General features: G+C 47.0%; 1 protein-coding gene across 1 annotated transcript in view; it reads left to right on the top strand.

The window, feature by feature from the left end:
- The first annotated feature begins 1,163 nt into the window (after positions 1–1,163).
- The window catches only part of GIPC2 (GIPC PDZ domain containing family member 2), a 963,466-nt gene continuing 937,368 nt past the window's right edge, over positions 1,164–27,261 (top strand). Inside the window, exon 1 of the mRNA XM_069641646.1 lies at positions 1,164–1,683. Within this exon, the coding sequence (XP_069497747.1) occupies positions 1,396–1,683 (288 nt within the window). The 5' untranslated portion in view covers positions 1,164–1,395. The remainder of the gene's footprint in view (positions 1,684–27,261) is intronic.

The following is a 27,261-nucleotide window of genomic DNA, read 5'->3' as shown; positions in this document are numbered from 1 at the left end:
GTATGCTAAAGAAGGTGTGCAAGCAGATGCAGGTGTGCTAAAGAAGGTGTGCAATCAGGTGCAGATGTGCTAAAGAGGGTGTGCAAACATGTGCAGGTATGCTAAAGTGGGTGTGCAAGTGGGTGCAGGTATGCTAAAGAGGGCATGCAAAGAGGTGCAGGTATGCCAAAGAAGGCGTGCAAACAGGTTCAGGTATGCTAAAGAGGGTGTGCAAATGGGTGCAGGTATGCTAAAAAGGGTGTGAAAACGGGTGCACGTATGCTAAAGAAGGTGTGCAAGCAGATGCAGGTGTGCTAAAGAAGGTGTGCAAGCAGGTGCCGTGTGCTAAAGAGGGTGTGAAAACAGGTGCTGGTATGCTAAAGAGGGTGTGCAAACGGGTGCAGGTAGGCTAAAGAGGGTGTGCACACGGGTGCAGGTGTACTAAAGAAGGCGTGCAAACAGGTGCAGGTGTGCTAAAGAGAATGTGCAAACAGGTGCAGGTATGCTAAAGTGGGTGTGCAAGCGGGTGCAGGTATTCTAACGAGAGTGTGCAAACAGGTGCAGGTGTACTAAAGAGGGTGTGCAAACAGGAGCAGGTATGCTAAAGAGGGTGTGCAAACAGGTGCAGGTATGCTAAAGTGGGTGTGCAAGCGGGTGCAGGTATGCTAAAGAGGGCGTGCAAACAGGTGCAGGTATGCCAAAGAAGGCGTGCAAACAGGTTCAGGTATGCTAAAGAGGGTGTGCAAATGGGTGCAGGTATGCTAAAGAGGGTGTGAAAACGGGTGCATATATGCTAAAGATGGTGTGCAAGCAGATGCAGGTGTGCTAAAGAAGGTGTGCAAGCAGGTGCAGGTGTGCTAAAGAGGGTGTGCAAACAGGTGCGGGTATGCTAAAGAGGGTGTGCAAACGGGTGCAGGTATGCTAAAGAAGGTGTGCATGCAGGTGCAGGTATGCTAAAGAAGGTGTGCATGCAAGTGCAGGTATGCTAAAGAAGGTGTGCATACAGGTGCAAGATTAATAAAGAAGGTGTGTGGCTATGCTAAGCGTGGGCTGTCATCTTGCAGTCAGCGTTCCCACAGGACACACACACTCTTGAAGAAAAGAAAGCTGCTGGGACTGCGAGCAGCAGGTGTGCCTTTCACGCAGGACAGGGGATCATTTGCAAGGTGAGGGGCTGGGCTGGCGGACCGGCAGAGCAGAAACAGGAAGTGCCGTCCCTTCACCTGGTGCATATGCACTAGAGCAGAAGCGATGAGTCAGTGAGTGCAAGGCACAAAGTCGACCCTGAAAGGAGAGAGGACTCTACAGTCAGGTGATACGGAGGACGACGAGACAGGGAATAAAACGCCTTAGACGACGGACCGGTGCTGCTTTAAACGTCTCAGCCACTCATTTATTTATTTGTTGGCCTACAAGATGCCTCTTGGTATAAGGGGGAAGAAGAAAAGCAAGTCCAGGGAGACCTCCAAGCTTGTGGAGAGCGAAGAGGTTGCGGGCATGGCAGGAGCCCCCGGGACAAGTGCCGCCAAACAAGTTGCCAATGGAGCGCCTGGGCTGCCACCTCCCCCTGCCAACCTGCGCCCTAAGCTGGTCTTCCACACGCAGCTGGCACACGGTAGCCCCACGGGCCGAATCGAGGGCTTCACCAGCGTCAAAGAACTCTATTCGAAAATCGCCGAGGCATTTCAAATATCTCCGTCAGAGGTAAGGGGCACGTTCTGTTGCTGACGTTACTGCGCAGCAGGCTGAAGCAGTGCGTCACGTAGCATGAGGCTTACGGTGATGGGTTTGCATTGCAAAACTGTGTACTAGATCGTGTTCGGTATGTTACCACCTGTTTAGCACGTTTAAAGATAGGCAAGCACGCGTTGACACTGGGTAGGCTGCAGCATTTACTGCGTCCACTCTGATAGGCAGGCTCTTTGACAGCACGTCTTGCCCCATGCCTGGAGGGGCAGTGACAATCCCACCAGACAGGCTTCACTAAACACACGCACGCACAGTAAAACACAGTAAAACAAGTGTCAATTATTAATGGAGTAAATTCTAAAATGTCCAGCAGGTAAAATAAGCACACCGGGTGGGCTATTTTAACTAGCTGCACTTCAGGAAATGCACAGCTCACCTTATTCTCATATAACCGGCGTATTTCAGGGGGGCTGTACATCAGCGTAAATGATCTGCTGACCAGTCCCCATGTATTCATTGTCTGAAAACATATTACATTCTTCCAGCAACCTTGTGGCTGCTGGGAGCACATTTCACCTTGGCAGACCCTTAAATGGCCCATTATTGTGAAATGTAATAGCAAATATTTCTATCCCCATTTGGGGGATAGACATGCATGTGTGACAATAGTGGTTCACACCGCTGCTGTTATTCTTAAAAGTGTGCATGTAAGGCTTAGAAATGACCAAACCCATGCTTTGTCATGCTTTGCACATTCACGGGGCCTTTTCCAAACAGGTGCACTGAAATGTGTTGGTTTTCTGCGCATTTGCAAGCGCAACCCTTTGTGTGAATTTGCATTGCTGAAAATGGCAGCAATGCTAACTGATTTGCATAATTTTGCAAGGGTGCGCACATTCAGGATGGCTAGCCTAGGCCACAACCTTGTGGGCGCGAGTCATAGAGATGCGCTGGTGAGCCTCATCTCTTGTGGCAGTAAAAGAGTATCCAGCTACAAGCGTTTAAGGCAAGTGCTAGAATGTGTGCTGCTGACCCTCAAATGTTCTTCGTGATATAAACGATCTTAAAAGCTGCATCGGGCAATAGCTGTAATTAAAACCGTGGGTTCAATATATTAAATAAATCTGTCTAAGAACTGAACGTTTTGCAATCTATACTGCAGGGGTGCGTGGAGCAACCAGGTGGTCAAAACACCTTTGATTTCTCAAAACCAGGAAAGGATATGGTGATAAATGCTGCCCCCTCAATACATTGCCCCCATACGGGTTTGTTGGCTTTTAATTTGTAAGCGAGCATCAATTCTGTGCTTAGGGTTGCTCGAGGGGGCAGGAGAAGTGATCGAAGTGAGCGGGAACGGTCGGGAGCAGTGTTCCACTACTTTTATTTTTTTCTGTTTACCTTTCCTCTACCCTTTAAGACCATATTCACCATTCTATATGGAGGATTTGTCCCTTCATGTCCCAGTGCAGGTGTACAGTTGTACTACGAGCCTTAGTTACTAGTCACTTAGACTATTTGAATGCCCCAGCCGCAAAACTTGTCACATGTTGGACTATGCTTTCGTCTACCCTCTCTCCTGCTGAGACCACAGTTCCACTGCTTTTTTGGTACTCTTCCACCACCGGGCGGGAGGAATTGTTGCTACAGAGTAGGGTGACCCCGTATGATGCTGAATGCAGTGTACCTACCGTTGGCTGGGTTACACGTCCTTTTGTTGGCAGTGTCATGACAGAAAGCGGTAGAAGCATACTTTAAAAGACACATTCTGTACCATCATGCAACACATCAGTTAATCAGCCAGCCCCCTCTCTTGACAAAACTCAGAAATAAACAGAATAAAACCTACAAAAAGAAGGAAGCGATTCATAAGCACTTTAAAAAGTGTGACTTTGCAAAACACTGAAATAAGCGACAGGATGTAGGCAACATTAAAGTGAGATACAGTAGATTTGCATCTGTATTTTATTTATAGAGCGCAAGGAATGTGAAACAGCGGAGACACAGAGTTAAGTTCGGGATTATGACTGAAGCAAATGGGGTTTGAGCTGGGTCAGAAAAACATGTAGGGAAGTGGAGGAGTGGAGAGAGTTAAGAAGAGAATTCTGATGTTTGGGGAACAGAGGGAAGTGCCAAAGATGACCCCCAACTTACGAGCAGAAGGGGAAAAGCGAAGCAAAGTCAGGGACAAATACATACCAGAGGTCTGGGGAGATGGAGGGTGGTGGGTTAAAGGAAATTAGTACCTGGCGAGGGCGCAATCAGAATGAAACAAGCATTTTGATTGGCCCTCGCCGGGATTTTACCCGGCCTAGAATCCCTCGATTCCTGCTGCCTTTTCCACGGCGGGGGCGAGGCAGCCCCTCAGCCAACGAGGAGGCTCGAAGCGGGGCCATCCCCGCTCCGAGCCTCCCCACGGCTAAGAAGCTGCATACGCCCCCTGCCGGGGACTCAGGTTGTTTTTTGTACTCCCTTCCCTCCCACCTATCCACCCTCCCCACCCCACTTACCTTCAGCCTGCTTTATCCCCGGTGGCGGACGATGGCAGCCTCCAGCCGTGTGGAGGTTTGGAGCTGGGCCTGAGTCCTGGAGGCTTCCATCGTCCCCTGCTGGGGACTCAGCTATGTTTTTTTTCCACTCTCCCAACCCCACTTACCTTCTTTTTTTCGGTAGCGGACGTGCTGGGAATGCTTCTGTTCTCAGCGCGCCCGCTCCCGATGGCCACCATGGAAAGGGAAAACGGACTCCGTTTTCCCTTTCCCGGCTGCAATTTTCTTGGTCATTTTTTTTTTCTTTTTTATGTCCCGAAATGCTGCAGCGTTTCGGGACAAAAAAATGCTTTTAGTGCCCTGGTCACTCAGATCTTGCGGACCGGGGTACTAATAGCTATATGCCCCTCGCGGTGGGGGCATAACCAACTCTGGTAATGCCCCGAGGCCTTAGTTAAGGCCCGAGCGAAGGGCACCTGAGTCGGTGATGCCCCTGCCGCTTGAGCCATACTGCTTAAGTAGAGGATCTCAATCTTAGTAGGAATGAGATGAAGAAAACAAGAGGACATCCAAGTCCTGACAGCACATATGAAATAAGAAACAGTGTCATAAAGAGAGGGAGAGAAAGAAGAGAAGGAGAAGAAGATGTTTGTGTCAGTACAGGAATGACATGAAAGATTAAAGGAGCTGATGAGTGCAGAAAGAGCAATGGTATAGAGAGCGAGAAAAGAAGGGGGCCAAGGACGGAACCTTGGGTACCCCAAAAAGAAGTGGATGGGAAAAAGACAACTGTCCAGCCCATGTAACTGAATAGGAGCGGTTGGAGAGATAGGATGCAAACCATTTGAGGACAGATCCAGAAAGCCCCAACGAGGAAAGAGAAGATAGAAGAATAGGGTGATCGACAGTATCGAAAGCAGCAGGCAGATCAAGGAGGTTAAGAATAGACAATAGTGTGCTGTGCCTAGAGGAAAGAAGTGTGTTAGAGACATGTAACAGCAGATTCCATAGAGTAAGCGGGACAAACGCCAGACTGCAGAGGGGGAAGAAGAGAATGAATGTGGAGATAAGAGGAGATCTGAGAGGAAACAACCCTCTCAAGAAGTTTAGATAAAAAAGGAAGGGCATACATTCGATGACAGAGAAGCATCAAGAGTAGTTTTTTGGAGGATATGAATGACAACAGCGTGTTTAAAGGAAGAAGGAAAAATAGAGGATGTCAAGGATAGAATGATGAGAGCCATAAGATCGGGAACCAGAGGTGGGTAGATGGAAGAAATGAGGGAGGAAGGAAAAGGGTCTAAAGTAGAGGCCATAGGGGGAGCACGAGCCAAGTAAACAGAGGTATCAGAATTGGTAAGAACAAATGAAGACAGAGATCGAAACGAAAGAGAGTGGGAGGGCGAACAAGAAGCAGAACGAGCAGGAGAGTATAGTGAGGAGTCACAGGGCAAGGAATGAGCAAGAGAAGAGGGAGAATGTGGAGGGTTTGAGAAAGAGGAATGCAGAGATGTAACTTTGGAAGTGAAACCATTGGGAAAGCATGTAGCCAAAAGCTTAGACAAGAGACAGACCAGGGTCCGGAAGGCGAGGGGCAAGGATCGAGTTTCAGTAACTGAAATAAGCGGCAAGGATGATGAGAAAGGGAGAGAGTACGCAAGGAAAAGTATTGTTTTTTAGTAAAAAGTAGAAGGGAATCATAGGAAGAATGAAGAGAAGATAGAGAGATCAGATCATCTGGTGAATTAAATTTCTTCCATCAGCGTTCTGCCATGCGAAGAGAGGAGCAAAGAGAGCGGAGGAAGGGGTATAGCCAGGGTGGAGAGGGTTTCAGAGAGGGAGTAAAAGAATGGGTGGGAAAGGAGTCATCAAGAGTAAATCGCAGGGTGCAGGCAAGAAGGGTAGATGCACCTTCCACAGAAAGAGAGGAGAAGACATTGATCGGAGGGAGAGTAGAGGAGAGAGAAGAAAGAAACGATGAAGAGTCGAATGAGCGGTGATCGCTTTCCAGAAGAGGGGGAAGAGAAGTGATGGCAACTATGCAGTGGGGTTAAAATAATGGTAAATTATTTATGTTTTTTGGGGGGGTAAGGGTGATATAAAAGCGTATGTAAGGTCCTACCAAGAATACACTAGAATTCAATGTGACTGCTTGTGCCCCCAGAAGTATTTGACCTTGGCACCTTCACCCTGATTGAGGAGATCTATTCTCCTATTTTGTCTTGACCAATTGTCATCTCGATCAGTTACTGGCCCAAGAACTAGAACCCCTAGGAGTGAAAGATGGTGTTGGCTTTGCAGACGCAGAGCAATCCCGGAAACACATGGACATGCTCTCTCACAATGCAGCTCACAGGGCGATGTCTATATGATGTAACTAGGGGAATTTGCACATGATGCAAATAAGATGAAATCAGATGCCTTGTGGACCATCTGCTTGCTAGCAGGACATAATCATAGGAACATGGCCCTTTATAAAATGCGTGTTAAATTAAAAGCTCTGTTAGAAAACATCAAAGACTAGGGAATGTATTGTCGAATTATTCAACATTAATAGTGTGATTTTATTTAGGAATAATTACAATGAATGTTCTTTTTTATCATTCTTTTCTTCAATTGTTTTTAATTTTATTTTCTTTTTTTTTAAACATATTTTTATTAAGAGAGCAGTTCATAAGCACGACAGTAATTTGTACAGTTCTATTAACACACAGAAAAGGAGCATACAGAAATAAGCCGACACAGCATCCAGATTATAAGTACAAAAATAGCACTTGCAAGATAGGTATATATCACAAATCAGGGTGTGTGTTCAGATGCTATATCTGAGTCCGAGTCCAGGTCGCACAGGTAGAAGCGCAGCAATGGCCAGATGTCCTTGGGGCGAGAGGGTGATGGCACTGACAGTATAAATAATTCCTCATCGTCATTTACCATACAGAGTTCCTTCAAGAAGGAGGCCCTAGTTGGGGCAGTGGGGGATTTCCAGCATTTAAGGATACAACGCTTTGCAATGATGCATGATATATTGAATAAACTCCTCGTAGTTTCCTTTACCTTCCCTATGTCGCCCAAAAGGTATTTCAGGGGCAAGAGGTCTGCCGGAATGGCTGTGCTGTCTTCAAGGAGCATCGCCACCTCCCTCCAGAATTCAACAACCCTGGGACACATCCAGTACATGTGATAAGGTCCTGCGTTAGGGGAGTCGCATTTAGGGCAGGCACCCGTGCAAGTATTCACAAATTTAGCTACCCTGGAGGGGGAGTAGTGGAGTTGGTTCAGTACTTTGAATTGGATTAGTCGTAGCCCAGAGTTCATAGACACCGATCGGGTTAGTTGGCAGTACCGGGCCCAGCGGACCTCATCTATCTGGGTGCCCGTGTCCCGTTCCCAGACCTCTCTCATCGTGTTACGTGACGGGGAGTGGGCCTGAACCAGGGTGTATAACATGGAGACCCCCTTGCCACAGCTGTCCGTGGACACCATTGACCTAATACATTCGTGGGGTTGGGGTTCTTGTGGGAACGTTGGCCATCTCGCCAAAAAAGCCACCCTCATTCTATAGTATTGTAGATGTTTAAGTTGACCCCTGCCCACCACTGCAATGAAATCCGTGAGATCACAGAACACCCCGTCAGGGAACATATCGCCCAGTGTAAAAAGTTTGTTAGGATCGCAGGATTGCTGAAGGGCCCGATCAAATGTGGGGGAGATGCCATGAAAGTCCCATAAGGGGACCTCCGGGTCGTAGGGGGATTCCACGCCGATTCTTTTATATATCTTGGTCCAAGCTTGAGTGCTTGTATACACTGGGTCAAATGGGCATATGCCACCATAGCACGGGTTAAGGAGGACTGAACGTATGTCGTTTGGGCGGACCGAGTGTTTTTCAATGAGTATGTGTGGGGCTGTGTCCTCAGGATCAAACCAGTGTTTTACATATTGTGCTTGTGCACATAGGTAATATAACTCAAAGTCCGGTGCAGCGATGCCACCCTTAACAAACGGTTCCACCATTTTATCCCAACCCACCCTAGCTGTTTTGCCATTCCAGATGAACGAGGAAGCAAGAGATTTAAGTTTAGCAAAGAAAGGTTTACCAGGCCAGAGCGGGATATTATTGAAATAATAAAGAAGCTTGGGGAGAACCACCATCTTCAGCAACGCCACCCTCCCATATAAAGATAGTGGTAGGTTAGCCCACATCTGAAGTTTAGTCACCAGAGTTGACAGCAATTCCCCATGGTTGTGTGCGTATAGCAGGTCCTTATTTCTAGCCACTAGTATGCCTAGGTACCTCACCGTGGAAGGGGCAAAACGAAAACCCTCTATACCAGCCAGGTCCCCTGTGCTGTCCGTAAGGGGGAATATTTCGGACTTGGGCACATTGATTCTGTATCCAGAATGTTCAGAGAATTCCTGTATGTCTGCCATGATGTGTTTTACGTTCTCAATGGGGTCCCGGACGTACAGCAGGGTATCGTCCGCATAAAGCGAGATAATCTGAGGCCCAGACATCCTAAGCCCTCTATGTGCGTGGTGCTGGCATATGTATTCCGCCATTGGTTCAATAGTTAGAGCAAAAAGTATGGGTGAAAAGGGGCATCCCTGTCTAGTCCCCCTGTATAGGCGGAAAGCGGGGGAAAGAGTGGCGTTAGTGAAGACCCTGGCCGTCGGCCGTGTGTACAATAAACGAACACAGTTGATGTAGTAGTGACCCAGGCCAAACCGCTCCAACACCAGGAAGAGGTAGGTCCAGGACACTGAATCAAACGCCTTTTCGGCATCTAGTGCGACCACAGCCGCCTTGGCATCCGGGTCTAACTGTGCCATAACGTTAAAGAGCCGCCTCAGGCTGAGGGCAGTAGATCGGGTTGGAATGAAGCCCGCCTGGTCAGGGTGGACAAGGATCGACATGTACGGGAGAAGTCTAGTGGCCAGCACTTTTGCAAAGATTTTTGCATCGGTATTAATTAGGGATAGGGGTCTGTAGGACGCCATGTCTTGTGCCGGTCTGCGGGGTTTCAGAAGGACAGTGATAATTGCCTCCCTCATTGACTCCGGGAGTACCTGCCGGTCCATCGCCTCCTCCCATACCTTCAACAACAGCGGAGCCAGCTCATCACTGAACTCTTTATATAGTTCCGCAGGTAGGCCATCAGAGCCAGGAGAGCGACCATTCGATAAAGCTTTTATGGACTCAACAATCTCGTCGACAGTGATAGGACTATCTAGCGTCTCCCGGGTCGCATTGGTTAGTGTGGGAAGGTCGAGGTCGTCCAGGTATCGGAACGTATCCTCTTTATTTCTTTGATCGTGATTAGGATAAAGAGTGGAGTAAAACTCCATGAATGCAGAGTTGATATCCCGCTCTCCATTTACCAGTGTACCATTAGGGGTGTGTATACTCGGGATCGGGTTGTGATGCCTGTCAGTTCTAAGCATGTTGGCGAGGAATCTCCCAGCCTTATTACTCTCCCCATATCGCCGTGCTCTGGCCGGTGCGGCCATGTACAGGACCTCCCTGTGAGCCAGTTTATGGAAATCTCCCAGTGTTGTGTGCATTTGTAAAAGGGTTTCCTTGTTCCGTGTAGTACTGTATTCGGTCTGTAGTAAATCAAGCTTCGCCTCAGGAGAACCCAGCTCCTCCCGTACCGACTTCAGCATACCCGTCGACTTACCCAGGATATTACCCCTAACCCAGACCTTGAATGCATCCCACAGAGTCGCGTAAGTTGGAACTGAACCCTCGTTCATTTCCAAGAATTCTGCGATATTAACATGCAGCGACTCGCATACGTTAGGATCCTTCAGGATTGTGGATGGCATTCTCCATCTTCTCGCCGGGGGAAGAGCGTCCCTTAAGTTTATGTCAAGTGTTATCGGTGAATGGTCAGAAAGGGTCCGGGGGTGTATATCACATCCAGCGATAGCCTTAACCAGGGATTGACTAATGATCCAGTAATCAATGCGCGAGTGAGAATCGTGCACCGACGAATAGAAAGAATATTTCTTCTCCCTCGGGTGTAGTACCCGCCATGCATCAAACATGCCCATCTGTTCCATCAGTTGCTTAACCACTAGTGCCGCCCTGGTGGGAGTCCTAGGGACCGTCGACGAACGGTCTAGGGATTGGTCTAGTATCATATTGAAGTCTCCACCCCAGACGACCCGTACTTCCCCAAATGAGATTAACATATCTGCTAGAGCACAATAGAACTGTGGATCGTCTAAATTAGGGCCGTATGTGTTTATCAGGACCGTCTGGTGCCCCGCCAGCTCCCCCAATACCAACACGTATCTTCCTTGTGGGTCTATTTTGCTGGACTGATATTTAAAACACAGTTTAGGGTGTATAAGAGTCAGCACTCCCCTGGATTGTGTCGAGTAATCAGTGTAATACCTGTGGGGTCCCCATCTAGGCAAGAATTTAACATTGACCTGTCCAACCGCATGTGTTTCCTGCATAAACAGTATTTGGGGGCTGTGTCGCACCACATATGCTGAGATCTTTCTTGCCTTAATTGGGTTATTTAACCCCCGGATGTTCCAAGAAAGGAGCCTGATGTCTAGACCTTTACTGTCCCGTGTCATGTTCATACCACAAATCAAGTGGGAACCCACACTCTCGTCCCCCCTGCAAGGGAAACGGAGGGCCTGCTATAGGACTGCTCTCAAATTTAATCATAACAACTCTGAACGTACATTCCTCAAACAGGACCGGCATAACCGCCGGCCTAACCATACCATTTTTCCACCCCCAAACCCCACCCGCATCATCAACCCCAACTAGACGATTTACCCTTAGAGCCATAACTTAGGAACACTCCTGGGGGGTATGAGCGACACTCACGCGGCCTCCAGCCCAAGAGATCTACGGCCTCGTTAAACCAAACATTGACATTCAGGGCCGCCCAGTGGCCAACAAGTCGTAGCATCATAGCGGTGTAACATCAGGAGAACCCCATCAACCCTCGGGGACATCGGGCTCCGCCACACCACGAGGCAGCAGTTCGCGGCCCCCGGCCCAGTCCCGAGCCGGCAAGGGGATGGAGGCCTCAACATACAACATGGCTTCCGTTGGGTTCTCAAAAAAATGGGCCCGGCCACCATGCTGTATTCTCAATTTCGCCGGATAAACAAGCGAATACGGGACCCGGCGCAGCCTTAACTGCCTCTTGACGGGCTCATAAGATCTTCTTAGTGTTTGGACATTCGTGGAAAAGTCCGGATGTATGTGTATCCTGTTATTCTTGTGTAGTAAGGTGCCCTTTTCCCTGGACATTCGCAGGATAGCGTCTCTGTCCCTGTAGTTTAGGAGACGGGCGATTATTGTACGGGGTGGAGCGCCCGGTTTAGGCGGAGGTGCCGATGTGCGATGTGCTCGCTCAACCAGAAAGTGGTCCGAGAATGTGTCCGGGCCCAGCAATTCTTTCAACAGGGCTTCTACTTGGCGCTCCATAGCTCCTTTACCGAAGGTTTCGGCCACCCCGACCAACCTTATGTTATTCCTCCTCGAGCGGGATTCTAAGTCCTCACATTTATCAAGGGTTTTTCGGAGGTCCCCCTTCAGTTGAGCAATGTCGCGATCATGTTGCGCTATCGCGTCTTCGTTGGTGGCGATTCTACCCTCGGCCTCAGTGGTGCGGGCACTCTCCTTATCCACCCTCGCCTTGAGGGAACTAATTGTTGCTCCAATATCATCGAGTTTTGTGTTCACCGCCAGGAAGCCACCCTGGACCATAGCCATGAGTTTATCCACCCTCTCCTCCATTGGCAGCTCAGGTGAGCCAACTGCCCGCTGTGCCGGTGGATCCGCGGACCCACTGGGCTGAGCACTTGCAAAGGAGTCCATTGGACCGGTTTTCCTGGAGCGTACTCCCTTCTGATCGTGGCGGCCCATATGCAATAGGGAGTAAGCAGGGGTGTCTACTACAGTGTTTCCCGTATCCGTGTGTTGTAAAGGAGTTTTATAGGGTAGGCAGCGTGCTACTCTCAGTCGCCATGTGACAATTCAGGGGGGTGAGTCCAACAGGGCCGCAGCGGGCACCAGCCAGGCAAGGTCACAATGGCCTCTATAGGGGGGAGTTGTGGGTAGGCGGGTAGGGTCAACACTACATTGTATGCCGTTGCGTGCAACCACTTAATTCAGGCACTCGGATAATATCGAGGCGTGTAGTCCAGTGCCCCAGTTGCCTAAGGCCACAAGCCCACCTCGAGCCCGCACCAAGGAAGCAAGGAGTGATGAGCAGGCCCGGCCCTTAAAGCATTATGCTATGTACGCGGCGGTCCCAGGCCCCGCAATGTCCAAGAGGATTAATGTCCGGGGGGAGATCTCCCCGAGAGTGATCACACCCTCTAGTGCCAATTCCCCATTGAGGACGGTCTTCCCCCCGCCACACCCGATCTTACTTGCGGCGGGATCCACCCCCGTCCAGGTAGGCCCAGCAGGCGTCTCCGCAGGGTGTCCTCCACGTGTGCCTCGCAGACTCAGGGTAGGCGGGGGGGCAATCGTCCGGTGGGGCCCGCGGTCGTCTATCCCGCGTGGCGCCGCGGTTGCCTCCGTCCAGTGAGACCGCCAGGAGCGCCGGTCGCCGCCTCAGATCCCCCGTCCACAGGATCGGGACTCCAGCAGGGAGCCCCCACGTCCACCAAGCCCCGTTGGGCCCCGTCAGGTTCCCCCGTCCTGCCGGCGTCGGCACTCTGCGCGAACAGGATGCGTGCAGGCCCCTCCCCCCGCGGCCCCGGATGGAGTGTGTGTGGAGCCCGCAGGCGGCCAGTGGCGCGGCTCTGAGCCGCCAGATTTTCTGGGCGGTGTAACTACCGCACAATCCAGTGCCCAAGCCCCTGATTTGGATGGGTGGGGGCCGCGACCGTCCACCACGCAACGGTGCGCTGATTGTGCTGCCAGGGCGGCCCTGAGCAAGGATGGTCGGTCTTCAGGATTGATCGAAGCCGGAGCTCACGGGCTAGTCGGCCATCTTGTCGTGCGCAACAGCGCCCCCCTACCTTTTTAATTTTATTTTCGATTATGGTATAATGTACGCAAATGTTGTATGTAAAGAAATTATGTTAAAAGTTCTTGGAACAATGACATAATAAAAAAAGAAAAATTATTATCTCCTCCAAGTTTTCTGGGTGAAACAGACAATCTCAATAAGATCATTTTAGCAGTAGGATCAACACTAGATTCATCTCTTTAAAGCAGAGGTCAAACTTCCTAGTTGCATGCTACAAGCCAGCCATGAAAAGTCACTTTCCACCTGAATTCTACACATACACACAGTACACAATTTCCTACACGCCAGATTTGAAGCCCTGCTTTAATATACATAATATTATCAAGGCCCAAGAGGTGGCGGTCATCCTGCAGTAAGAGCCCTACTAAGAGCAGTATAAACATAGCATGATGACATCCTTAATGGTTAGAAACATCATATAATCCCAACCCTTGCCATGAAACCTATTATTTTGGCCATGGCTAAAGGTGTTTGAAAGGACTGAAATTTAAACTCAATACCCTTTCCTACCAACATCTCTTTTTAAATGACTATTGTTTGACAGTTTATCAATCACTCGTAGAATTGGGGAAGTTGTGCCCCCCTCCTCAAGCCCAAAGTTAGAATGCACCTTTTAAAACTTGCATGATTCAATTAATGTAGCTATGCATTACATAATGCTGAGCTGTCAGTGCTGGAACATGCTTTCTTTTTTACACTGTGCACGCAGTAAAGAGGAAGGCAGAAAATGCCATTTGTTCTTATTTTACTGTAACTCACTCTGCTTTAAATACAATGAAAGCAGGATACATTTTATCCTAACAAGCTACAGCATCCTATTCCCATTCTGTTGGTAATAATGTATCAGCCACTGCACAGTATGCACAGGAAAAATGCGATGCGTTCTACAATAAATCAGATTTTATTTGGCTTCACAAATAGTGTGAAAGCAATGTTACATTTCATGCAAAATTGTTAAATCATTCTATTTAGAATGAGTCCACACTAGAGGCATTTCTTCCACGTTCACCCACTCCAGGGATTTAACAGAGACATGCTTCGAGAGCCCATACATATTATATTGGGAATGTTCATACTTCCTTTCAAGTCATTCTTTTAAATCACAGAGCCAGTAGGTATGTCCAGAATCTCCAAGCAATTCTCCCATGTCAGTTAGGCATATCTGCTCTGCAATCCCTGTGACGAATCCTGGGATGTCGGCACTTTTCCCCGAGGGGGAACCCCTTCCCATAAGGCCAGGGTGGTGAGGCTACTACCCTATAGTCCCCCTGGGGCTGGTACTCAGCGGGAGGGTCTCATGGGAAGAGACGTCTCCTATGGGGACAAGGGAGAAAATCGCAAGAGAGCACATTTTACCACCCTTCCTCCAACCCAGACTCTCATAGAAAGAATAGAAAGAATAGAGCCATGTACTTCTGTGACATATGTGAGATTAACCTGACCAAAGGTACTGGGATGAAGAAGATCAATAAGATCCCTGAAGTTTTGCCTGACCTAAGTACTGGGACAAGATGGCCCATAGGAGGAATAAGAACTGACGTGACAGCCACTAGTGCATATGTGGATGTTGTACCAGGGTGGAGCAAACAAAATAAAAAGGAAATCAAAGAAGGGCTTGGAAGGCCTCCCCACCAGTCCTGAAGAACCATGTGGTGGCGAGGCTGTGAGAAGCAGACCAGAGACCCGAGCAGCCAAAAAGCAAATGGAGAAGGAAGATGGGTGCTGCCACAAGAACGCCGGATCCCAGGAAGAACTGGAGAGCTAGCCAATCCAAATCGCAGGGAAGTTTGGGAGGCCCGGTAGAGACACAGGACACGAGGCACACAGCAAAGTGGTCTTGCATCAGAGGAACACTTCCTCGGCCCAGTGGCCTAACAAAAACACTGATCACCTGAGACAAAGAGACACAGGGGCCAGGGAACCATATTAAGGAGTGAGGCATCTTTCTCATATCAGTTCTTGGTGACAGTGCAAGCCAAGAGAACAGAAACAAAAAGCAAAAAGCAAGATAAACGAGGGTCTGGGACCAAACCAGGAAGTGAGGCATCCTCCTCCAGGTCATACTTGGCAGACGAGTGAACCAAGTTGACCCAACTGAACAGAAAGAGAAACCAGGGTCAGCGGACCCTTAGAATATTTTCGAACTGTGTATTTGACACTACCTGAGACATGGACCATTACCCCTGGTGATCTGGAACTGTCCTAACAAGGAAAACAGTATTAGGAGAAGGGAGTCATTCTCCTGGCAACCAAGACCAGGGGAAGGCAGTCAATCCCCCTGGTTGTGCTGAACTGTCAAGCCTGAGAAAAGGTCAGGGGAAAGGGGACATTCCCCCTGGTGTTGTGAACTGTGAGAGAAGACCAGGGGAAGGGAGTCATTCCACCTGGTTGTGTGGAACTGTCAAGATGCTAGGGGAAGGATGGCATTCTCCTAGTGAGCAAAGTTGTATGAACAATATAGCCAAGATACCAGGAGAAGGCGGCCATTCTCCTGGTAACCAGGATCAGGGAACAGAGTTATTATTCCCCCTGGTTGTATTGAAATGTTACAAATCAGGCTGGATGGCAAGAACAACTGTTTTGACCTTTTATTTTTTGACCTGGGAAAGGAAGCATTTCGCCCAGGAAGGAGCCAATACTTGGGAACAAGCTTTTCTCAATCCAGAAGAAGGGAGTCATTGTTCTGGACCAAGGAGACCTACTTTATCTTTAATTTAATATTACGTGTGAGGGACAGAAATAGGATTTTTGACAGAGGACATTCTGACAGACCCATCAGTCTTTTAGTTGAGGTAGGGCAACACGTCTTAGAGTTATGTTTTGTCTTTATTTTCTTAAACAATAAAAGTTTATAGCAACCGCTATGTCATCTGTGTGTCAGATTCCTCATTCTGCACCCACACATCCCCCTATCAGAAATCAGTTCTGTCTATAGTAAAATCTACTTCAGGCTTCTGCATGCACAAGACCCATTCCTCCAGATATTATCCAAGCTCAGTGCTCATTTATTTGGGATGATGATTTCCTTTTCTGCAACCTTCACAATCCCAGAGCACTTCCCTTTTTTTCAACTTCATGTGTTTTTCTCTTTATATCATGTCTAATATTCCCACACTGTGTCCTACTAAAATCACACTTTTACATTGGTCAAGTCTTTCCATTGGCTAGCTTACCAGGATGACACTGCGATAGAGTACACTCCTTTCGTTTCATAGTTTGACTGTATTTCTGCTCATGTGACAGAATTGGGCTGTACACTTTGGCCTCAAATTCAGGGACAACTAACACAAGTATGTGTGATGAAATATGACTGAATTATTAATGTTTGTTTATATAACTTATTAATTTTAAATAATCACCATCGTGTTTTGGCATTTTTAATGTATTTAGATGTGCTATGTTTCATTTCTTTCAAATTGGGAATGTGAAACCGTGTGCTAGGATAATGAGTAATGTGAACAGCTTTCGTAGGCCCCTTTGTGAAGCCTTAGTTCAATGATTGGTATGGACATCTGCCAGAGGCTCCTTTTGTTTGTTTTTCCCTTAGTACTGCTAATGGTAGATTGCATTGCGTAATTCTGTGTCAAGGCTGATACTAGGAGTCCAATTTACTGTGCTTGAGGTACTAGCCCTTGTGATGAATTTAAATGTTTCTCTTCAGAGGTGCATGGATTTGCCCTTATTGGAATGTATTCCAATATTTTTCTAAGACTATTTCTCTTTAGAATTAGCTCATATGGGTAGGGTCAACACATTAAGGAGAGGCCTGGAGTTTTGAAATTATTTTGTAGTGTTGGGCCCAAAGTGTTTCTTTTATGAAAGATAAGGGCCTAGCCCCCATATGGAGAGGTTGCAATCCCCGTGGGTTTCAGACGTCTCCCACATCAGCAATGTGTGTCCTGGGTTGAAGACGTTTAGCCTGTTGTCGGCAACATTAGAACACCAATCTGGCTATGTATATTTAAACAGTGATATATTCCATGTTTAAAGTCTCACATACAATTATAACACTTAGTACATTTACAACGGGCTTCTATTCACATTTGTTTTTTTTAACAAATTTGTTTTCATTTTTAACAAACAAAGGTTGCCAATCGATAGTATATCACAGGTTCAGCTTTCTGTAACTTAACATAGCATAGTAAAGTGGATCAGGATTGTGAATACCCGTAAACTCACATAGGGCAGCCATAGTGATAATTAACAACATTTATCCCTCGCCCTCCCCCCAACCGTTCTCCCCTCCACCCCCCAACTGGAATGGTTCCAACTTCAACCTCGCTTGTTGCTTTGTCCGTGGTCTGTTCATGTTTCCCAATAGTTGATTTCCTTTCTTTTGGGGATCGGCCCGCCTTTGCTTCAATCATCTAGGAGGCTTCAGTACAAAAATTGTTCTCACTAGATGTGGTCTGAAGAACCATGCTTCCCTTTCTTTCACAAACTCTGAATGGGTCCCATGTTGCCGAGAATTTCTGATGTTTCCCTTCTTTCAAGGCTCCTACCTTTTCCATCACTAGTATGGTTGATACTTTGACGCACCAGAAGGCTGTTGCCGGACCTTCTGGGTTTTTCCAGCTTTGGGCCAGGGTCATCCTAGCAGCCATCAATAATTGCGTAATGGTGGCAGCGCTATTTCCTGTAGCAGCATATACCCCTTCTACTACCGTTACCAGTAGCACTACCTTTGGTTCTCATGGTAGTTGTCGCCCCGTAATTTCTTTTACATGTCCCAGTACTTCTTTCCAATATCTCACTGCCTTAGTGCAGGACCACCACACGTGGAGCAAATCTCCCCTGTTCCCGCATTGTCTCCAGCAGTTAGGGGGGTATGAGGGATTCATTTTATGGAGCCTATGTGGGGTTAGGTACCATCTGATGCACATCATCTAAGCCGTCTCCCTGAAAAGTGTGCTTTTGGACTTTTTCTGTGCCCTTTTCCATATTTGCCCCCATTCCTCTTCTGTAATGGGGGAGCCCATGTCCCGCTCCGAGTTGTCTTTGTATGAGATGTTATCCTCTATTTGTGCGTTATCTAACAATCTGTACATTTTTGACAGTGCCTTCGGTGTTTCCCTTTCCTGGAGGATGAGCTCAAGTTACACCAGGGCTCTTATAGCTGCCCTTTTAACCTATTTCTGAGAGATCCAGTGTCTTATTTGTATGTATGCAAATCTCTCTCTTTCCCTTATACCAAATTTCTGCTTACATTCTTCAAACACTAAAGGGGTTCCCTCATGAAAGAAGTCTCCCAAGTGGAGCGACCCTTTTTGTCCCCAGCTGTCCCAGAACCCGCCCTGCATGCCCGGGGTGAATTCCAGGTTGTGCGCCATTGGGGTAAATGGGCCTAGACCTGGCTTGACGTGAGCTTTTTTAAGAGCCTTGTCCCATCCCTTCAGAGCTACTCGGGTGGCTTCCATCAGCTGTACCTCCGCTCCCCTGGCCCTCGATCGCAATGCGTGTAATGTTCCCAGTGGAATGTTTTTCACTCCTTGCTCTATTCCTGTCCACCCGGTTAGTGTGTTCCCACCCCTCCATTTCAGCAATGGTGCTATTTGAGCTGCCAGGATGTATCTTTCAAGGTCTGGGACACCCAGGCCTCCCATTAAGGGTGGTCTGGTCAGGATGCTTTTTTGTATTCTAGGTTTTTTCCCCTGCCAAATGAAAGCGACTGCTTCTTTTTGCAAGGCTTTGCTAATTTTAGGGGGAATATCGACTGGGAGCTAACCACATACAATAGGCATGGTAGTAGCGTCATTTTAAGAGCAGCGATGCATTGCGAACCAGGACAGGTCTTGTACATCCTATCTGTGTAAGTCGTCTTTTAACTGCTTCCACAGTGGCAGTATGTTTGCCCAGGACAGGAGTTTGTGTTCTGTTGTCAGTGAGATACCTAGGTATTCTTTGGCTTTTGGTTCCCAGGTTAATGGGTATTGGGTCTTTAAGGCTTCGGCTACCCCCTCTTCCTCTGTTACGTTCAGAGCCTTTGATTTAGCATAATGGCGAACCCTGATATATCAGCAAACTCCTATAGCCTCTCTAGTGTTTTCGGGAGCGAAGTATTAGAATCTTTAAGGAACAACAAGATATCAGCCGCGATTTTCTGTGCTATTCCCCCCGCCATTACCCATTGTATCTCTGGATCTCGTCTTATTTTTTCTGCTATTGGCTCCATTGCCATTGCGAAGATCAGGAGAGATAGTGGGAAACCCTGATGCGTACCCTTTCGTATTTGTATCTTTGTTGTGGGGTTTCCATTGAATATAAAGGTAGTTGCGGGGAGCTGGAAATTCGCTAGTACCATTTTGGTAACGGTGGGGTCACAGCCATATTTCTTTAGGACCAGGTTTAGATATGCCCAGTCTAGGCTGTCAAATGCCCGCTGTGCATCTAATGCTACTATGGAATACATCTGTCCCATTCTAGTACCCGAGTCTATGATATTCACTGCTCACCTGACATTGTCCTGCGTATGCCTTCCCACAATAAACCCTGCCTGATCCTCGTGGATAATTTTAAGTAGTACCTTTGCCAACCTGGTTGCAAGGATTTTTATGTAGAATTTGGCATCGCTGTTGAGCAGTGAGATCGGTCTATAGCTTGAGCATTCGGTGGGATCTTTCCCCGGTTTAAGGATCAAGACTGTGGTTGAGTTCCCCATATCCAGTGTGACCGTCCCACTCTCCCTTATGTAGTTTAAGAGTTTTGTCAATGGGCCTAAGAGCTGGTTCTGGAATGTTTTGGAGTACCTATTGCCTAACCCATCTGGCCCCGGGTCTTATTGGGAGGGAGGTGTGATATGGCATCGCTTATCTCTTGTGATGTAATGGGAGCCTGCAAGGTGAATTTATCCTCGTCAGTAATCTGCGGCAGGTTTAGCTTCCACATGTATTCTATTTGAGCTTGTGGAGAAACGTTCTCCATTTCTAGAAGGTCCTGGTGGAACTTTTCCATTATATCTAGCCTCTCCTCTTCCGCTGTGCATGTTTCCCCTCCTGAGTTTTTGAGCCATCCTATATAGTTCTGGGACCACTGTTTGTTTAGTTTGGCCGCTAAGAATCTGTTTGCTTTCCCCCATGCACATAATATGTCTGCTTGGTATCTAAGAGTGACTGTGCGGTGCGGTCCGCCACATACGTTTCTAGTTGGGCTCTGAACTTCCGGAGGCTTCTTAGTGTTTTGGGCGTTTGTGCTGTGCCTCCGCCTCCGGTAGTTCTCTTTCCAGTTTCTGCTTGATGAGTCCGCCTTCCCTTATGTATGCTGTGGCTTGCAATATGAGTTCTCCCCGGGCGACTGCCTTTCCTGAATCCCAGATTACTCCCCAGTTTGTTTCCCCATTATCGTTGTCACGGAAATAATTATCCAGTACTGCCTCCATGTGTGCTCTAAGAGCAATGTCTCTAAGCATCGACTCATTTATCCTCCAGTTTCTAATGGGTTTGGGCCTCCTCCTTTAAGGGAATTATTTGCAGTAGGACTGGGCATGGTCCGATAGGTATTGGACTCCTATTTGTACCTTGTCAATTTGCGGACTGCTGAGTAGTGGGTACATTCCGTTTCTTCCTCATGGAAGAATCTCCATGTTTCCACCAGATTTAGATCCCTAAACAATTTACCCAGTGCCTGCCTGTTTCCTCTGTCAGCCGCTGTGGGAGGGAGGGTTTTGTCTAGGACCGGGTCCATTACGCAATTGAAGTCTGCCCCGATTATGGTATGTCCTTCACACCAATTCCCCCAATTTCTGTAAAATGTCATCCAGGAACAGGTCCTGCCTCTCGTTTGGGGTGTATATCGTAATAAGTGTGTAAATTTGCCCATTCAGAGTCCCCTTGAGAAGCAAGAATCTACCCTCTGCATCTCTGTATAGGGTCTGTTTCTTAAAAGCTACCCCACCACTTAGTAGGATAGCTACCCCTTTAGTTTTCTCCACTCCTGAGGCAAAGTATTGCTTGGGGAACGCTCTGTGGACCATTCTGTTTTCATCCGTTGAGAGTAAATGGGTTTCCTGCAAGAAGACTATTGCTGCACGGAGCTCCTGTAATCGGGTTAGAATGGAGCACTGTGAATTTAGTCCCTGGACATTTAGGGTTATAATGTTCAATACCAACATGGTTTCAGTGTCGACTGTTCCTCAGTGATCAGCGTGTTTACCCCCATAGCAGATGCCATGCTTACTTTTGTCGTGAACCAAACCTTGAACAGTTCCCCTATAACCAAACCTCCATAGTCCCCAGGGGGGTGCTTCAGTCCAAGCGCGGTCATTTTAGTCTGTGATCCCTGGCTTCTGGGTCTGCGTGGTGCCGATCAGATTGCTGGTGCTGGGTTTTCTACGGTCTCCTTTTCTGGGACCGGCTCCCTCAGGGCTTGTTATGGGGCCAGTTCACGGTCTTGTTGTTCCATCAGAGGGGGCCTTATGTTCTTACGAGCCCAGAGTGTGGGAGGGGGGGTGAGCAGTGTTGTCTTTCCACCCAACCCTCCACTTTTGTTGGCGGCCTCTCACCTTCCGCACCAGTACCTTTATTACAGCTGCCTGTTTCCTCCGCCAGACGCTGTGTCCGAGCAGGGGGCCCATCGGCACCCCTCCGATTTGTGTTCCAATGCGCTCAGGGAGGGAGGGGCTCCCCGCATCCCCGGCCGCCTCTCTCCCCCAGTGGGCGAATGGTGGGTTCTTCAGAGTTGGGGCGCTCTCTCCTTCCGGCTTCAGCTGACGTCCCTGGGGCATTCCGCAGCTCTGGATCTGCGCTGCAGGTCCGGATCAGGTGGCTGTGGTGAGCAGAGGCTCCGGTTCCTTTGTTGGGTTGGTGCAGCATCTGTCCGCGTCAGGTGCTGTTTAAGGCACCATAGTGATTTCTCCCTTGTCTGTCCTCACCGCCCCAAGGCCGCTCTCCGGGGTCCGTGTAGTTTTAGCTTCGGCCGTAATTGATATTCTTTCGGTAGCCATTCAGATCGAAGCAATCCTGTGGATGGGCACCCTTATTTGAAGGCTATTTCGAGAGGTGTTAGGCTCTTTTGTGGCATTTTCTTCACCTTTGAAATCCTGCCTGGGTAGAGCGAGGGGTCGCGTGTCTTCTCTAGGCGGCGGCCATCTTAGAATCCCTTCTATTTACATTTGTAAGTGCATCACAGTATTTCTCTGACATATATTCTTAAAAGGATAATCCACTTGATTTTGATGGCCTTTTTGAAAAAGAAACTCAAGGCATTTTGCTTTATGAAATTACAAGGGAATACATTAAGCTCTATTGAAATGCTTGACAATGTTTTCCAGCTAATGTAAGAGCTGTTGCCAGTAATTGAAACAAGTAGCTATCTTGCCAGAAATTTCATTACCTTTGGCTTCTGATATCAGCAGTTCCTTAAAGCAAAACCATCTGCCAAATAGATATCAGACAGAGAAGTTGCCCAAATGCATTACCTACCTGGAGAAGGCATATGTTGCAATATCGCCTGGCTACCACATGTGGCAATGCTAGAACATGGGCAATAACAAGGAAGGCTAAATGTCCTGATTACCAACAATATCAAATTACCTGTGTAGGAATGTCTTGTCAGGTAAACAAGCTAAAAGTAAAAATATCATAGCGGTGTTAACAACAGCAGTAATAGCCACTGACAACTGATCGATGTCAACACTGCTTAGAAGGAAAGAGAAAAAACAAGAAAGAATATATTGCAGAAGGTCAGAGAATATAGGGAACACACTACTTGGGAGGAAATGAAGAGGTGGGCCATAGATACCGTGTGAGGAATACACAGGTGCAAGGATGGATGGCAAGATACCATGCCTGTATGCAAAGCAAGGGAGGTGTTTGCATTTCCACTTTCATGAAGAGATGATGGAGGACTGGTGTATTCACCAGAACTATCCATAGATTTGGCAGCACTGAACTACGCAGCTGTAGATATTTCCAAACCAGAAATATGAGAATTTTGTTGTAGCCAAATCTGTCTTTGAGGTACTGCTTAGAAATTCTGCTTGCTATAGTAAGGGCAATGACTTCCACAGGAATGCAAGAACATTCCTCTCCAGCAGTATGGAGGTTAAGTTACCAACGCTGTCTATTAGTGGGCCAGGGTACTCTTGGGTGCTGCAGAGTATTTAAACCTATCTTCTCATTTCTTGTATACCATCATTCGAGGATGCCTTTGGAATCTATATATATATTTGTGAAAGTGTGTTTGTACGTTCAGGGTTGGCTCCAGCCCCATAACAGTTGGTGGTGTACTGGTAATAGTGAAATGTGACCAGACCCACCCATTCACCCTGCACAGGGCAGTTTCTGGCCCTGTGCTATCAGTAGAGGTGGTTTTGGGAGATTGATGAATTTGTGATTTTTGCCTCCAGCCCCATAACAGTTGGTGGGCTGAGATTTTGGCCTGAGGTCAGCATACCAGTCTGGGGTGTACTGTCAATGGTGAAACCTGGCCAACCTCATGGGGTCCGGCCCTGCGCTATCGGTATAGGCGATTTTGGGAGATTACTGATTTTGCAACTTTTCCAAAAATAGGAAGTTAGGACAAAAGGTCGGCATACCAGTCTGGGGTGTACTGGCAATAGTGAAATTTGGCCAACACCACCCATTCGCCCTGCACATGGGTGGAGCAGTGTCTGACCCTGTGCTACCAGTATGGGCGATTTCAGGAGATTGACAATTTTGCAATTTTTTCAAAAATAGGAAGATTTCACACATTAAAACATACATAAGGCTATAGAAGACCCACACGTGCATGGCAGCAATAGACCTGTGCAACAGTGGGTGGTACAGCTAGTTTCTTATAGATATTGTAATGGATTTTACGGCACGGCACACTCCAGCCAGAGACTTCTTCCACTGACACTGAAGGTGGCGCACAATAAAATACACCTTTTTATTTTTATGTGAATGCTGGATTCTTTCTTGAAGAAGCACCCAACCTGTCTCACACCCACCTTAAGAAACAGCATGTGTCTCAGTGGACCATGAACAAGGCCAGTGTGTAACAAAGAAATATTTATTTAGTTTTAAAATGCAAATGAAAAATGAGAGCTAAACAAATTTTAGGGCAGCAATCACCAGTTTGGTGACAATATAATGCAAAATGTTATAATACAATTAATTCAACTTTCTGACATCATCTACATAAACTTTAAATAGAAATGGAAATAAAATCACTTTTCTTCTGAAGCATAGATGGCACATATATTATGCACTCCCCCTGCAACAATCCCCCAAACACCTGCTAACTAAATTTTGTGAGGATGTAAAGCAGTGGCAAGGAGTCAGCAAGAAGAGGGAAAAATCGTTTTTTAAATTCGACCCACCACTCCAGAAAGGGATGCCAAAACGAAAAAGGAAAACCTTCAAAATTAGCAAAATAGCATACTCGGATTGCACTTGTTACTTATAGATCGGTTTACGTTTGTGGTAGGATAGATAGGCCTGAATTTTGTGTGGCTACTGAGCAGAGCACTAAAGCAATGTGAACACAGGTGAGAAAATCAATTTTGGGAAGGAAAACAATGCAGCAAAATCACACGCGGCAGAATTGCAATTTCTTATTTCACACAGGCTTTAAACTGGCAAACAGCTAAGAAAATGGGCTAAGATCAAAATCGGAAATCGATTTTTGGGATGGGAAACAAAGACACAGAACAGATAGGATACTGTGGGAAGGGATGACTCTTTATAGGATGATAGTATGGGTTTTATTATGGGAAATGCAAGTCAGATTTTTAAAGGAATGCAAAATACATGGGTAAAATCAGTTTTGTTAGCACAATGATTGGTTCTACTGAAACTATATTTGAAGGCTATAATTAGTAAAAACACACAACAAAATTGTTACTTTCGAAGTGCAACAATAATGAACGTGAATTTTCAATGGGTAATTAATTAATTTGTTTCAAATGATACTTGGGACCTACACAGGTAACTGAAGGAAATAGAAAAGACATACGCTAACAGATATGGACGTACACAGATTCTTCAAATGAAAGGGTATACAGAGGAAACTGGCAATTTTGGAAAATACTAGGGTTTTCATGGGATTTGAATAGGGTTTGAACAGGAAGCAAGGTAAAAGCATGTGATGCACAGTTTTTGGGTACTGGGTGATGGCATACTTAGATGGTACACTTGAGTTGGGCAATTTGGACAGCCTGCAAGTTCTCCGGACAGTGGGGCATAGAATCTGGTCACCGGCAGCGGGGTTCTCCTGGATGGGAACAGCTGGGCAAGGTCTCTCACTGTGGACTGCGGGATGGGTCAGCTGGGCAAAAGGTCTGGTCACTGGATCCTCCTAAAGGGGATCAGCGGCCTTTCCTCCATTCTCCCTGGATTATTTGGTATGCCTGGGTCTGGATAGGTGGTTCTGCCTGGATCTGGAGACTTGGAGTCTTGAAGGGTGAATTTTGAATGTTGAATCTCCCTGTGTTTCCATGTCTGCCCCTTATGTAGGCTGAGTGACATCATAGAATTTTACAATTCTGGGTGGAAGTACCCTGGACTTACCCCTTGCATGGGATAGGCCAGGCTACGGGTGTCCCCTCCTCCCTGCAGGCTCATTGGTTCCAGGGAAGTGACCTCACCATATGTGTATGTGCTCACAAGCCTATTTTTTACAATAGTGGGCTATGGAAAAAAACTTCATATTTACAATAGTCACCATCATAAAAATCAGATAGGCAGATCCCATATTTCACAAGGAATATGCCAGTTTGAACGCCAATTCTGTGGGATGTTGCCTTGGCCTTTGGCACAATTTCGCAGTTTTCAGGAGATACATATTATCTAAAATTCTGCAAATGGCTACGCATAAGCATAATTGTATGTGGCATAATTTCCCCAAGTTTAATATCTGTGCATTTTATGCTTCCCCCAGAAATGCATTTTTTCTGTCATTTCATTTCACCATATGCCAGAGAGATGCACATAGTCTTATTGTGCTTGTCCAAAAATCACATTCAAACTGGCATTACTGCTTATTCAAATTGCAGGAAAAAATGTCTTAAAGTATAAATGTCCTGCATTGTCAATGAGGGGGATTTGGCAAAGATATGGGCAATGCTGCCACCCCCACAGTCCAAACTGTCTCCCCTGGGTCAGCTTGCACAAGGGTTTCCATGACTCCCCTTTGAAGTCATCCAGTGAATAATGGGAATGAATGCAGAGGAAATCACACCTACGAGGCAAAACACAGGGCTTCCCCCATCCCTTGTCCTTGGGAGCAGTTGTGCCTGGCAGTCTGGGATAACCTGTAATTATCACACTGTCAGGTCCATAAGAACAGGGACCCTGCCCTTGCAGCCTTAGTCACTGGTAGGTGCGAAATTAGCCTTGCTGCCAAACTGGTATGACAGAAATTCCTGGGCCTCAGCCAGGTTGATTTGTCTTTTGGGAGGAAAAACAGAGCACCATATACATATCTTTGCAGCCCCTCTCCCCGCATATACAATTGTGTTTCTGTGCAAGCTACAGTATTATTTCACATTTAGTTTTCCCAATGTCATTTTCTGCTTTGCAAAACCAGGTTTACCCATGTTCTTTTTCTCACCTGTTCAATTCACAAAATGTGTTTTTCCCCCGCACACAGCTCTCTGTGCATTTTCTTTCTGAAAGGCTTTTTATAGATCTGATCAGTCTCTGGACGCAGAAATATGCTTGAAAATGGTTTCTTGGTGTTTGACATGAGGCAAGAGAGAGCATCTTTCCATTGAAGTACTTTGCGTGCGTTGGTTTATTTCAAAAAGGAAATCCAAGCCTTGCAGACTTGAAGCAGAATTCCTTTGCTTTTCATGGACCTTACTGATGAAACAATGACATTCTGGGAGGGATGGCCTTATTTGATGGTGTTCAAAATGGAATACATGGACAGGGCTGTGTTTTAATAGAACAAAACTGTGTGATGTTTGAAATGAAAGTAGCACCAGTGCAATGCCGTTTTAAATGCAGGTCATTTTCCTGTGCAGCCTGGAATGTTTAAATAACAGACAGCAATGCACAGCCATTCTGATTTTGAGTTGTTTCACATGAATGACAACAAAATGCAACTATTCTTGGGGTGTTGATTTCAACTCTTGCCCCATATGTGCTCATCAGACAAAAGCACAG

This window comes from Ambystoma mexicanum, chromosome 1q (assembly GCF_040938575.1).
Source record: "Ambystoma mexicanum isolate Mex_15411 chromosome 1q, UKY_AmexF1_1, whole genome shotgun sequence".
Taxonomy (NCBI): domain Eukaryota; kingdom Metazoa; phylum Chordata; class Amphibia; order Caudata; family Ambystomatidae; genus Ambystoma; species Ambystoma mexicanum.
The sequence above is the reverse complement of the archived record's forward strand: the minus strand, read 5'-3'. Positions and strand labels throughout refer to the sequence as shown.